Below are 14,727 nucleotides of genomic sequence, written 5' to 3' on the forward strand. Positions count from 1 at the left end.
GAAGAACATTTTCTTGAAACATTTTGTAATTTGCATATGGACAAATAGTTATTTAGGGTGGTCAAGATAAATGGGACACCCTGTATAATACGATAGTATATAAGGTTTGATTAAAAACATGGTTCAAATGGCTCTGAGCACTATGCGACTTAACATCTGAGGTCATCAGTCCCCTAGAACTTAGAACTACCTAAACATAACTAGCCTAAGGACATCACACACATCCATGCCCGAGGCAGAATTCGAACTTGCGACCGTAGGGGTCGCGAGTTTCCAGACTGAAGCGCCTAGAACCGGCGTGTGATTAAAGAAAAAAATGTTGTCAACATAGAAAAGTGTTCCTCCACAAATGACAACACGGCATAGTAATTAGAACAAGCGGTATTAAAGGAAATCAGTGTCACGTCGTCTGTAGGAAACGGACAGGTATAAATGGAAGTTAATAGGCATTTAATGTTAACGGTATGAACAGTGAAACAAGTTAGATAACAGGTAACTGTTGATTTCAACAAAGGATGTACTGTGAGCACCACCTGTACAAGAAAATTTAAAATAACACAATGAATCCGAGAAGGACATCGTTGAATCCTAGTACAAGCAGTGGGAGTACTAGACAGAGATACGTTCAGTCAAAAGGCAAACTGTTTGGCAGGAGAGCCAGAAAAAAAATGTTGAGTAAAACTGCCACAAAAAGAGGTTCCCAGTGGACTAGGAATTCTGGACGACGGATATCGCTGAAAAACCGCTGTTCGGTTATATTTTCTTTCTCACTCCAGTTTATACTCTGTTAAAACTGCTCAAAATAACCGGTTTCTGAAGCAACCGATTTTCGGTATGTTATATCTGTTATTTGCTGTAATAAACGTAGAAACAGAACAAAAATTGAAAAATTTTTACTCTCAGTTTCTAGATACACAGCATCAAACTATTAAGCTAAATAGGCAAATAAATGAAACCTTAGCCCGTCCACCGTTCGCTGCTTTTCTCGAGAATTTATAAGTATTTCAATACAACAAAAAATCACCAGTTTACTTCCATTGAGTATAGTCTTCTGTAACTGCTCAAAAATCACGTAACTGGGAATGGTACATTACAAACAGGCAGTGCCAAAGGGCGAAAACGACGTTGAAGAACTCTGTTCTTCGTGTTAATTTGTCTGCTGTGAAGGCTAGAAGCAGGTAAAGGCATATTACGTAAGACACAGGCACCAGATTAGCTGCTTCCAATTTTTATTTTATAGTATTAATGAATTGTTGTTCCCATAATTTCCTTCCTTTTTTTATTTCATAGAAATGACAGACAAACCTTTAATCTTTAAAAGCAAATAAAGCATTATACTTCACTGCTACGTCACTTTTTAAAAATAGTTCCATACTAGTGTTGATGCCGTTCTGCATCACAACGAATGTCCGGCGACGACAGCAAGAAACTAACGTAAACTTGCACACTACAGGTACACGCGTGCCTTAAGCCACGACACAGGAAGGGAGAGACATTACCGTCTCAGCAACATTGTACCAGTTCTTACGCGATATGTTTGTTGCTCGTTTGTGTCGGCGTTGTTATTAAAACAGCACAGATCGTTTTTTTTCTATAATAATGCAGTATTCCAAACCAACGCAAATTTTACACACACGATTTACTGCTTCTTAAAAAAAGGTGTATTTAGAAACGAAAAATTTTGGCTCTGCTGCTATGATTAATTGATATTTCGGTTTTTTACGCGGTTATTAGTAAAAAATATGTCCATGTGTTATAATCGAGACCAAACTAATACCGAATAGTACCATTTGTTTAGTACTAAAAACCGTTATCGGTTGTAACCGATCGATTTTTCCCAACGCTATTAGGAATCAGAGAAAAGCAATGTACATAGATAGAAAGGGAGTGATACAGAAAGTCGGGAGAACGAATAGAGAAACAATGAGTAATTCATCAGGTTCCATGCACAGGTAAGTCTAACAATAATTTTAGGAACTAAAATCGTCGGTTTTGATACAGATACTATTCACTCGTTAGAAAGCTATGCGAACGAAATATGTTATACACAGGGTGTCTGACAAGTCATCTCTATTTTTAAACAGTTATCATTTATTTATTTATGAACCAATTTCCTTAGAACTACTTTTGTAAGATATAGCACTCTCTGAGGTCGTGTTTAACATTATTGTTTTGTTTCAATTGGAAAGTGCCGCCTGTGTTGACTGTGTAACAAAGGGCCAAAATAGAAGCTCGTTATGAGGTCTGGGGATATGCGGTGCGACTACAGGTGTGGTGTAGGGCTGAACCAGTAGTCCATGCACACCGGATGCAAAAACAGCTGAAAACTGCCATTCCAAATTACCAAGGACACGGAGCGTCGCCAGTGCAAGTAGATCAGGAACATCATCAACTTCCATTATACCAAAGGATGTTGACAGATTCGTGAAATGTTCACGAGGAGCCCTAAAAAACCACTGCGTCAAGGATCTCGTGAAAGTGGTCTTTGACGTTACACAGTTGCAACTATTCTTAATAAAGATCTCACTTTTAAACCGTTGAAGCCACATTAACGACTGTGTTAGAAGAATGGAGTTTGGAGAAATTTTCTTGGGTTGGATTGATGATTGATCTGACCTTTTTGAGGACGTTCTGTGGACTAATGGAGCAGGATTTGTAAGCAGATGTAACTTCCACTACTGGGCAGCCGAAAAACGGCCAAACGAATGTTTTAGAAAAACACAGGGGCGTCCAGTTTCACAATGCAATAGCCCACAGCTTCACTTCATGCAGCACGGAGCACCCGCACATTTTGCAAATGATGTCCGCGAGTGGCCGTACGATCATTTCCCAGGTCGTCAGAGTGGCAAACACGGCGCACACCAATGGCCAGCCTGCAGCACTGATTGAACCGCTTGAGATATTTTTTTTCTAGGACTGGATAAGGTGGTGGTTTTCAAGTGAATTCACGGAACTTGGATGAATTGGAAGCAGTAATACGTCATGTTTGTTGTATGTAGAATGAAGCGGCAAATTAAAATTTGTACCAAGGCCGGGAATCGAACCTAAGTCAACTGGGACAGTTGAAAATGTGTGCCCCGACTGGGACTCGAACCCAGGATCTCCATCTGCTGCTTATAGAGCAGACGCTCTATCCATTTTCTTTCTGTCTTTTTCTTTTTCTTTTTTTTTTTTTTTTTTTGTTTTAGATGGGGTAAAAGTGATTTGAAGCTCAGACTGAGACTTCAACGCTACTCTTGTATTTAATTTTATTTATTTATTTTATTTTCATTTATTTTTTCCAATGTCAGACTCACAACTTTTGCTGACACACATTTTGTTATACTACCGCATAAATAGTGTCTACAATGTCCAAATGTTGACAAATAGTGGCTAATTAGAAAATTAATTAAGTAAGTAAATGAATAAAACTGAAAATGTCCAAATGAAAAAGCAATAAAATGAAATTCGTGTCGGGGGCGACACCTGCTCACGATAGAGCAATAGAGCCATCTACCGACCCGTTCTCCAGACGATGGTGTAAGACTGGGTCGTCTTCTCGAAATTAACTAAGGGTCCGTAAAGTGTGATCGATGTCTATCTCGACTTCTTCGTCTATCTCATTTCTCACTCATCACACCCCATCTGGCCGGCGGGTCCGTAAATATAAGTCGCAGTAAAGGTAAGCCTTGCCTATATTTCTTATGCTGATGAAGCTTCGTGTGTCCATCCAGGAGAAAATGTCAAAAATCCATTTTGTCCTTTTCCAATTCGTTATAAACATAGCCCACAACCATTCCCCGTACCCATGTGACTGCATTGGTTTTTTGGACCGGAAGATAAGATTCTTGGGGGAAAAAAGGGTGTCCGAAGAAATTGTGTGAGGGGCGGAGCGTAACAGGAACGCCAATATCTGCCGTGCCAAGTGCCACACTGTTGCGCAGCCTAAACATACTGGAGTGTCTGCCAAATGAATCGCGCGCCGCCGTTGATTCGTTGGGAGGTAAACGTTCCGTATAACGCGCCATATCTGTCGCCAGTTCTTGTCTGGGTTCTTCTTCTCCAGGGTATTCCTGAGACACCAGGGCAGTAAGAGTTGGTATACACCTCGCGTCGTCGGTGTCGTGTTGTTGGGAAGGCTTCTCTGACATAGCTAAGCTCCAAAAAAAAAAAAAAAGACTTGAAATGTGACAGCTTCGGTGAAATATGGCCAACATGGACTGGGGGCAGCATTGAAGTGAGCGCTAGTACATCGACCAACGCACCCGAGATGTTATGAAATTGACCTCGCCACTGTCGTAAAATCGTACTGACGAATAATGCCCGTGCCTTTTCGTATACGTTCACCAGATCAAGTCCACCGTCTCCAGGTCGTAGCCTAAGCGTTGTGTGTTGGATCTTAAACAGGTGTCCCACACTCACGTAACCGCCGAAAGTTGCTTGTATCCGTGATGCCACAGTGCGCGTTAAAGGCAGGACATGCGTTACGTGAGTGAGTCTCGGTGCTAGGTATACGTTAACATAGGTCACCCTCTGAATCATATCCAATGCTCTTAATTTCTGTAACAGCACCATTGTCCGCATCAGCTTCAATATGCGTCGGTAGTTATCCGCTGCTGTCCGCTGCACATCCGTGTGGAACGTAACACCTAGACATATTACGGTCTTAACTAACATGAGCGGGCCTTCCTCTCCCGGTTGTAATCCTCGACCGACATTCATGCAGCGTGACTTCTGTAGATTAAGCATGCTTCCCGCCGCCATCCCGTATCGCTGTATCCATGCCAACGCCGTACGTACTTCGACGCCTGTTATTGCCATCAGCATCACATCGTCAGCATAAGCGCGGCAATGAAAGGTCAGTTGTGGCAACGGCACTCCCTCCAACCGTCTTCGGAGACCATATAGACAGGGTTCCAAAGCCATTGCATACGAAAATATCGAAAGGGGGCAACCTTGACGAACTGACCTTGAAATAACAATGTAGTCAGTGCCCCGCCCATTCACAGAGACCTTTGATCGCAAACCGTGTGACAGTCGCATGATCACTAGAATGAAGGCCTGTGGGATTCCCAATCTGCCCATCACTGCGTGTAAAAAGATATGATCCACTCTGTCGAACGCATGATCGAAATAAATAACGACTAGTGCCCCTCGCACTCGGCATGCCGCTGCTAATGCGATGATATCCTGGTAGTCACCGAGCGCAGTATGTACGTTACTCTTACCGCCGAGGCATGTTTCATCAATGAGGAGTCTATCAGTTCAAGAGAGTGAGTGGTCTATAATCTCCTGGCCTTCTGCCACCGCGTGGTTTGGGTATTGGGATGATGATACCCTCCGTGAATTCGACAGGTATCTCAGTCTGCGGTGACAGGAGTTCGTCGTACATCTGAATCCACGTCCGTCCCATGAGGTATGCAAAGGCGCGGTAACATTCAATTGGGAAGCCCTCCTGTCCTGGGGACTTGTTCGAAGCCCCCCTGGCAATTGCGTCTGTCAGCTCGTCCTCCGTTATCGCTGTGATGAAAGTCTCTGCATCCAGTGGTGGTCCTCTATCTGGCATTTCCGTGATGACATCATATGGTGTCTCGTGGTTCACTTGTAGAGGTCCATATAACTGGTGGAAATAATAAACATATGCGCAATATCACGCTGGTTCACAACTTGCTGGACAGTTTCAGAGATTAGTTCCCCGATCAATGTCCTTCCTCGTCGTTGTCGTTCACGTACTAAGTGGTGCATGGTGCATCGGCAGCAACTGTGTGCGCCAATCTCGCCCGGACCATTATCCCTTCCATTCTCAGTCTCGTCAGCTGTAATAACTTGTCTTTTATCCTGCGCATGGGAGCGTGCGTTTCCGGTGATGGTTGTTGGGTCATCATCTCCCTCGGGGATGTAAAATAAAAATCCGCCATCGTGCAGTTCCACTGCGGTTTGTCCTGCCCGTATCATATCAACGTTCTCCGTAACGTCGGTTTTGCGCATTTGATCCACCACTGGAGAACCGAGGTGTATGCTCGTTGGCTGCGAACGCAGTTCTCCCAGACCACCTCTATCGACCGGCGGCATGCAGTGTCACGTAAAAGGGCACTATTCATTTTCCAGTGACCCTTACTCCGCCATATATTCTGACGCGTTAGTTTAAATCGTACAGACGTACGCCATATGATCCGTAAAAGCCGCTGGTCAGATTTCGGTATCCAGTATCGCCGTCCGTAGAGCTCGTGTCACATACACTCTATCAAGTCTACTAGGTGAATTTCCCGTTGCATACGTATAACCCGTTCTGTCGACATGCTGCAGTTCCTAGGTATCCGGAAGCGCCATTTCGGTAATCAAACCACGCAATTCCATGCATGGAATTGGTCCTTTTGGTCGACGACACAATTAAAGTCGCCGCCTACTACATATTTATCATAGCGTCCAGCGAACAACGGTGCTATCTCTTCGGTGTAAAAGGTCGCCCTTTTTCTTCGTTTTGTTGAGCCAGAGGCACGTATAAATTGATGAAACGAACGCCGTCGACAGTGATCGCTATTCCACGAGCCGAAGGGAGAGACATGACTTCCTCCTAGTCCTTCCCTGGTGAGGATCGCCACACCGCATCCACTCTCATCGTGCACTGAATAATTTGCCTCGTAGCCGTAGAGCTCCGGCGGTGATGTGAAACGCACTTCTTGTAGGAGTACAATATCGACGTCCGCAGCGTCTAACATATCTTTCAGCATTTGAGTTTTAAGCGGTGTCCGAATGCCATTAATGTTCGTCGTTGCAATGCGGTACGCCTGGTGTTTGTTCATCAGTTGTAGGGGGGTGTCATCAAGCGATGGTGTTGAAAATCGGACTGCATTCGTCTATCTGCACCCCGGACGCCCCTCACCACACTAAGTTGTTCAACATTCCCCGGCCACTCCCGCCGTCTGGCTAGGACTATTCTCAATCGTCGCGTTCGTATCTTCATTCTGTTCCTGTTGGTCCATTTCTTGCGCCCAGTCCCCTAACATATTTCCGGAACTGGCCGAAGGATGGTAGGCCACGTTGTCACTGCTCTGATGTTGGACAATTGTCATCGCCACTTCCGCCTTCCGTCACCAGAAGGAGAATTCAAGTTATCGTCGCTGTGCAATTCCTGTATCGTCATCTCGGTATCTGTTGAATCCACTGGTCTCAGGTCGATACTGTCGTTGTCGTCCACTGTCCCCTCGGGACTACGGCTGTCGTCAGCAGAAGTCAGTCGACGCTTCTTCCTTCTCTTCAGTGGACGCTGTTTCCGTTGCTTTGCTTCCGCTTCGGCTGTTTGGATTGCGTATCCTCCGTGTTGGGCCTGGCCTATCACGCTCTCGGTGGAAGCACTGGCAGCCACCACGGTCTAGCCTGGAGCGGCCGTCAGCTGCATCTCTTGTGTGGTGTCCTGTGTCTGCTGTGGTGGAACCGGTGGTCGGAGCTCCAGTCCGTTGGTGTCCATGTTCTATATAGGGTGCAGCTGCTGGTGCCCATCGGAAATCTTCCTCACGTCTCCTCTCAGGGCTTTCACAAAGGTCAACGGTAATACAGTCATCTGTTGTGGCGCCTGAACATCATCCCGTGGGGTTTGTACTAAACGTCGCTGGAGGCATTCCGAGAGGACGTGACCTTCTTTCTTGCATCCCTAGCAAGTGCGAGGTTGTCCATCACAGATTATAATCGCTCGACAACCTCCTATGTACAAATAAGAGAGGACGTGCTTTCGCAATTCTATCCGTATTTGTCTCATCCCATTTAGGACGGCGTATGTGGTAAAACTCGTCCATTTTTCGGCCACATGGGATAGAACTGTATCGTATGGCCGAAAGGCGTCGTTCACAACTTCTGACGGGACCTCAAACGGAAGCTCGAAGAACCGTATAGTGCGTATCCCCATTCCCGCGTGATCGACCGTAACCGCACCAATATTCCCGTCGGCATAACAGAAACGATACCCGTTCGGTGATCGTTGTAGAAGTCTTTCGCAAGTAGCCTCGTCAATAAGCCTGACATATACGACGCTTGAAACGATTGATAAATGGATTCCCACGATTTCCTGTGGATCGATTTTTACCTCTTCTCTTAAAAAACGTTCAATCTCGTGTGCCTTTGGTCGTGTATAGTCGTTCGCAGAACTGAACATCAAAGTCGTTTTCTGTACGAGTGTGCCATCTCGTTCTAGACTCACAACACCGCACACGCGAAGCTGCCCCGGCGTAAACAAACCGGCGTGCGCACCACAGCGCGGCCGGCGGGCAACGCGGACCGCACTGTGTCACTGCCGAAGGCAGACTGCACTGATGCACCTGGCGCACCTCGTTTCTCAGTCCGGGTTCTCACTGCTGCCCCACTCCACCTTAAATTCCCCTTACACACGAAATGGATTGTCGAGGCTCTCCATGTTCTGAGGTGCTATTCCAGAACACGTGGAGCCTCGGCAATTCTGTTCGTGTGTAAGGGGGAATTTGAAGTAAACTGAGGCGGCAGTGAAAATTTGGATGGGGGAGGGAGCCATACCAGGTAAATCAGCGCAGTTGCGCGAACTGCTGTGCCGAGGTGGCTTAGTGGCTAGCGCCCCTGCCTAGTAAACAGAAGACCCAGGCTCCATTACCGGCGTCCGCAGCTCGTGGTCGTGCGGTAGCGTTCTCGCTTTCCAACCCCGTGTTCCCGGGTTCGATTCCCGGCGAGGTCAGGGATTTTCTCTGCCTCGTGTTGACTGGGTGTTGTGTGATGTCCTTAGGTTAGTTAGGTGTAAGTAGTTCTAAGTTCTAGGGGAGTGATGAGCATAAATGTTAAGTCGCATAGTGCTCAAAGCCATTTGATTTTCCATTCCCGGCCTCGGTACAAATTTTCATTTTCCGATTCAGGCAATATGCAAAAATCGTGTGTGTATGAGACCAGTAATGTCCCTGGAATTGTGTCATTTGTATAAATATCCGATGTGCTACCCAGGCAGCTATCATTTTGCAGGCAGCAGTATCGCACGTATCAGTTAATTTGAAAAAAATAAATAAATAAATAAAAATAAAAGAATCGAGTACAGAAGACTAGAGCTTATGCGGAGGTTTAAAATGAGGGTAAACCCAGCTTCAAGGAGTCCTGTTTCTATCAAAAGTATTTTTAAGAAAACTGGTTCAAAATACAGAAATTTTGTCTGTTTAACAATAGGGAGTGAGTTATGTGCCACCGTGCACAGTGACGAGAAGCCGTATAGAACGGATCGGGGAGTGGTCTGCTGGGCAGGCAGGGTGCGTCGTGGACGGTGGAGTGCAGGCGGCAGGCACTCACCCTGCGAGACGTACACGTTGATGGTGTCGGGCTGCGTGTCGGGCGCGCTGCACGTGTAGTTGCCCGAGTCGCGGCGCGTGGCGCGCGGGATGAGGAGGCGCGAGTGCGTGCGCGGGCCCGGCTCCGTGCTGACGGCGACGGCGCGCGACCCGTCGTAGTTGACGACGCGCTCGTTGTGCAGCCAGAACACGTACTGCGGCGGCGTCGGGCTCTGCGGGCAAACACCGCCGCCCGTCACGGGCTAGCTAGCTGCGTGGCCCGCATCGCAGAGCGCTCCCACTCTGGCTGCCCGCCACTTGTCGCAGTCTCGGGGCACCTGCGGCTCTCTACGTAATTCAGGGTCCTTCGTGTACGAGGAAACATCACAGACAGGGGCACACTGAAGCGCTGGTATAAATGATACCTGCAAGATACAGTGGTATTCGACAGAAAAGGAGCGTCCAGTCTACAACTTTTACCCAAACATCGAGAAACGAATATGACCAAAACACACAGATACCGCACGTGGCACTGTCCATTTCCTCAGGGACCGTGGTCCATATCCAGAACAACTCCGTTACTTTGCTATCAGCAGAACACCCATGGGCACTTGTGGAGAACTAGGAACTCCTGAACATATGACTCTACACTGTGACAGAGAGAGACAGAGAGACAGAGAGACAGAGAGAGACAGACAGAGAGAGATGCACACACACACACAAACACATACACACACACACACACACACACACACACACACACACACACGCACACACATACGACCACAAACGGAATATGACAACGTAGGGCAAATTTTACGACAGCCGGGCGGTTGGAGCATATAGAATGACACAACCGAGAACGTGTTACCCTGGTAATACAAGCAAGAAGAAACGCATACACAAATAAGGGCAAACACACAATCAGGACAACAGGACACTTGCAATGACACAGAAACACACTGTGATGCTGAAACAGATGCAAACAGGGAGGTTGATAAACGGACCTAGATGTAAGGTACGACTAAATTAAGGAATACAGGAATGGATCAACTGTCATTTCTTGCCTGCGGAGGTACCGCGCCTGTTCGCTGACCTACAGGAACAGCAGGAACACGATCCCGAGCTCTGGCTTATTACAGGTCCTCTAAAACCTGCTTGTGATGTACCAGGGTATCAACTAAGGAGGGGCATCCGTTGTTTGTGAACTAAACAGAACGGGCAGTCAAAAATTAGTCTGCAAGGGCGCTGATCCCATCTATGTCCCGGTACTATCGTCAGTCGGTTTCAGGGGATCTCTTACGTATTCATAAAATAATACATAAGATCAAGAAACCATTAACGTGGCGGTCTCTCTATAAGGACTTGCAGAAAATGGTGGGTTAGTGCCCGGATTGTACGACTGCTAAACCTACTTCTGACAGACAAAGGGTGCTGCTCTGGTCTACCACAGCAGAGCAGCTAAGTGAGCGTTTATTTATTGATTATATACGATCATTGCCCCGAACGCAAGCAGGTGACAGATACATATTTGTGGTGGTAGATGCCTTGTCCCGATTTGTGTGGTTTCTGCCAAGTAGAGGAGTCATGGCGTCCTTATTAAGCACCTGTAAAACATATTTTCACTGCTTACTCCTTCCAAGGTTCTGGTGAGCGATAATACTCCATCATATACTTCTAGGGAATTCGAATTCTTTTCAACAAGGTATTAACCATGCTACGACAAAACCTTACCCTACTGTTCCCAGTCATTCTCTACAGAAAGATGCTGAATACATACCACGCTGAAGTCCAAACTAGGTGTAACAATGCCTTGCCATGGCTTAATTTGGCGTTCAATACAGCAAAACAAGAAACTCTTCAAAAAACCCCAACGTCGCCCATGTTCACTTATTCTTTGAACTCCTCTTTATCCAACCTGTGGATACTTTCAGAATTGTTCCTGGAAGAGCAATCTCCAGTCTCTAGCAAGGATAACTAGCATAGAGCTAGGAATTCCATAGAAAGAGCCCATAAAAGGCAAGCGGCGTGGTACAGCCATCGTCGGTTGCCTGGAAATATCAATGTGGGAGATATAGTTTTCATCACAAACGTTGGGGACCGAGACGTTGGAAGCATGGCCACAGGCAAGCTGGTGCCTCGTTTTACACGTCCATGGCATCTCTGAGAGATGCCAATCGAGGTCTTTGCCAGAGGGTACACCTCAACAAAGTGAAGGCAGCGACAATGATTAGTTTTGGTATTGTGAATTTTGTAAACCGTTCCCCAGGGATTGTGTTTATGGGGGAGAGGCTGATACGTGCTGTGAATCGTTCTGTTGTGCCGGGCTGTTGTGTGCGCCTATCTTTGCCTAGAGGGCGTCCCCGGGCAGCTTCTAAGAGGTCTCTGGTGAGCTCACATTCTCTCAGACAGTCAGACGTGGAAGCATGTGGTTCTTAGATGGAAAAACTGTGGGGTGTTCAGAGCACCGGCAGCTCCGGGGTTGTTAGCTACCCTTCCGACAGCGGTGGTGTGGGCCGCATTCTGCTGTATTTACTGGTACTGCGGAAATAGGAGCCTTTTCCACGGTGGTCTAAGGACTGGTGCTACAGACCGTCGTCTGTGCAAGAGTTCTGCTCCGTGTGCCACCACACATCTCTCCATCAATACCTGGTGAGCAGCATCAGGTTGTCGCTTAGATTCAGCGATGCCGCAGTGCTGTTGTAGCTGCAATCAGTCCGGGCGTCTTGCAAGCTGCACTAATTTGGGTAATATTAACGGGACTGATCTCCGAGAGAAGCTGATAACCGCTAACTGTCATATTGTTGTTTAAATCATTTGATTTCTTTGAAGAGGTTCTGCCTCCTGTGGCAAAACTTCCTTGTGATTACACACCTATTATTTATTGCTTGCTTTCTATTGCGTTGGTGCTTTGTTAAAACAAATGAACATATTATAACATTAAGTGAATTCGCCGTTGTGAAAAGCGTAAAGTCTGGTGTGACTTGTTAACGCTCCAACTGTGTTCTTACGTCCAGCCATATGGAGTTGCCCTGGCCTGGGCTCTCTTAGTGTTAATGGAACTGTCTATTTAAGACCGCCAGCGCAGGCCTTGCACCCAAAAAAACTCTGTTTCTTGTAAATGAAGAAAAATTATACTAACTTATTGTAGCATTCTGTTATAATATCTGGTACCAGGAATTTCTTTTCACTTGTTCTATCTTATATTGTAAAACAGAGTGGCATTCTAGCTACAGGTGTAATCCACAAATCTAATCAACAGAGTGTGAGATTCAGCTATTAATTGCCAAGCTATATATATTGCACAATGTTACTTTTATAGTTCAAAAATGGCTCTGAGCACTATGGGACTTAACATCTGAGGTCATCAGTCCCCTAGAACTTAGAACTACTTAAACCTGTCTAACATAAGGACATCACACACATCCATGCCCGAGACAGGATTCGAACTTGCTATCGTAGCGGTCGCGCGGTTGCAGGCTGTAGCACCTAGAACCGCGCGGCCACACCGGCCGACATTTTACTTTTATAGTGTCTGTAATAACAGTCTTCTCTATGTTCTAGCACCAGCTAATTTGAGCTACTGGGGCGCACTCTTGTCGAGTATCATCGGTTCTACTGCCCAGTGCGAACCGTTTTCAATAGTTTACTGTGAACATTTTGTAAACATTTCACCTTCAAATTTCTTATTACCGTTGTTGCTAAGTAAAAGTTTCACATTCAAATTTTTTTATTCCGGTTGATTTATAAGTCTTTTCTTAAAACATAATTTAACCAGATTTAAGTGTTACGGGATGCGCACAGTTAAGATTCGGTTTTGTGTTGCTTTGAGTTTGTGCACTTTATTTCAGGTAGTGTTATAACTTTTAAAAGTTGTTTGATTTTATTTAGAGATTGCACTGTTACGATAATACCATTTCACTCTCAAATGCTCATTGATGTAGAGAATATTTGGTGAATGTCATCAAACCTGTATCTTCACCTTGTGGTGTTCTTAATTTAGACATTTATAACTGTACGCTTTAGTTTTTGCGGCCATCATTTTGACGTTGCTGATTTACTTGGAATTTTTTAATATTAATAAATTCTTATTCTAATGAGCATTAACGAATGATGTTCAGTCCCTCTCTTTCCAGACTTTGCTTTTCCTTCCCTATAGAGGCGTCTTGAGACATCTCACTTGCCATCCTCTATAATAAACCAACTTCTCAGTTCTCCATACCAGCAGAACAACCTTTTTCATCACTGTGTTTCTCTCACTCCTGGCATCATAGACTCCACTTCTAAAACATCTTTCCCTCCCCGTAGACTTTACGATTTGTACATACGCCCTCAGCAAGTTGCGATTTGGCAACTTCCAAAACTACCATACGAACTGTATTAACACTTACCCTTTTCAGGAAATCAACCTCAGTAGCTGAATTCATGTACTTTCATTGGCAACTTCTTGTTCCCACGGAAAGCCTCTCATCACCATGAAAAAGCCGATAGCCCTCCAGCGCCCTCCAGACACATACCGAGACTGAAGCTGACGTCCATCCACAGCAGCTAAATTATGGACTAGGCCGCTGTCTGGGACAATATATGACACTATCAAACGAAGTTGCAGCTATACACGGAAACTGTCTGACGACTCACAGGAAGATGCTGTTTATATCGCGGACACCGTTGTACCATCTGCGTGCTCTTTCCCCATAGAGAACAGTGTCAATGGAAGCTAAAAAAAAATGTTTCAAATGGCTCTGAGCACTATGGGACTTAAATTCTGTGGTAATCAGTCCGCTAGAACTTCGAACTACTTAAACCTAACTAACCTAAGGACATCACACACATCCATGCCCGGGGCAGGATTCGAACCTGCGACCGTAGCGGTCGCGCTGTTCCAGACTGTAGTGCCTAGAACCGCTCGGCCACTCCGGCTGGCATGGAAAGTTCCCTTCACATTTCTCCGTTGTATAAAATTAAGTTGCGTCACCGTTAACTGACATGTGAATATGTGAAAAACAATTTTCTGTTCGTAACTTAAATTTGTGACACTATCCTCGGATATTTTTCCTCTTTTACTGCTCTCCCTGTATTTGGTATCATTCCAATGAGCACTTAAATGTCCTGTGCTGAAGCCAGAGATAATGTTCGGAAAAAAATTCTTCCTGTTCGGTTTGCGCTAAGGTTCAGTCCACATCGAACATATACGAGCCAAGTATGAAGTGAGTACAACTTTTACACACAGTAGTACAACACACTTTCGCTTTCACTTTTAGGGGATTTTCAGAGTGACGTGCTTCCTTTGGGCGATGGAGGGTGGGCAGTTTTATATACTTTACTTAAATTTCTAGCTATATAAAAATAATCACAGCTCCCTAAATCTTGGCTTTCGTTAGACGGATGTTAAGCTTTTCAAGTCTTTTCAGCATTACCTTTAAATTAGAGTTTTGGTCCACGCGAAAAATCACCAGAAATATGTAAGAAAAGGTTC

The 14,727-nt window shown here is 45.6% G+C and overlaps 1 protein-coding gene across 1 annotated transcript in view; it reads right to left on the reverse strand.

The window, feature by feature from the left end:
• Positions 1–7,202: 7,202 nt before the first annotated feature.
• Positions 7,203–14,727, reverse strand: part of LOC126191123 (uncharacterized) — a 96,340-nt gene continuing 88,815 nt past the window's right edge. The window contains exons 6-7 of the mRNA XM_049931870.1: positions 9,274–9,484; positions 7,203–7,552 (exon numbers count right to left, since the gene is read on the reverse strand). Of these exons, the coding sequence (XP_049787827.1) occupies positions 7,203–7,552; positions 9,274–9,484 (561 nt within the window). The remainder of the gene's footprint in view (positions 7,553–9,273; positions 9,485–14,727) is intronic.

This window comes from Schistocerca cancellata, chromosome 6, assembly GCF_023864275.1.
Source record: "Schistocerca cancellata isolate TAMUIC-IGC-003103 chromosome 6, iqSchCanc2.1, whole genome shotgun sequence".
Taxonomy (NCBI): Eukaryota; Metazoa; Arthropoda; class Insecta; order Orthoptera; family Acrididae; genus Schistocerca; species Schistocerca cancellata.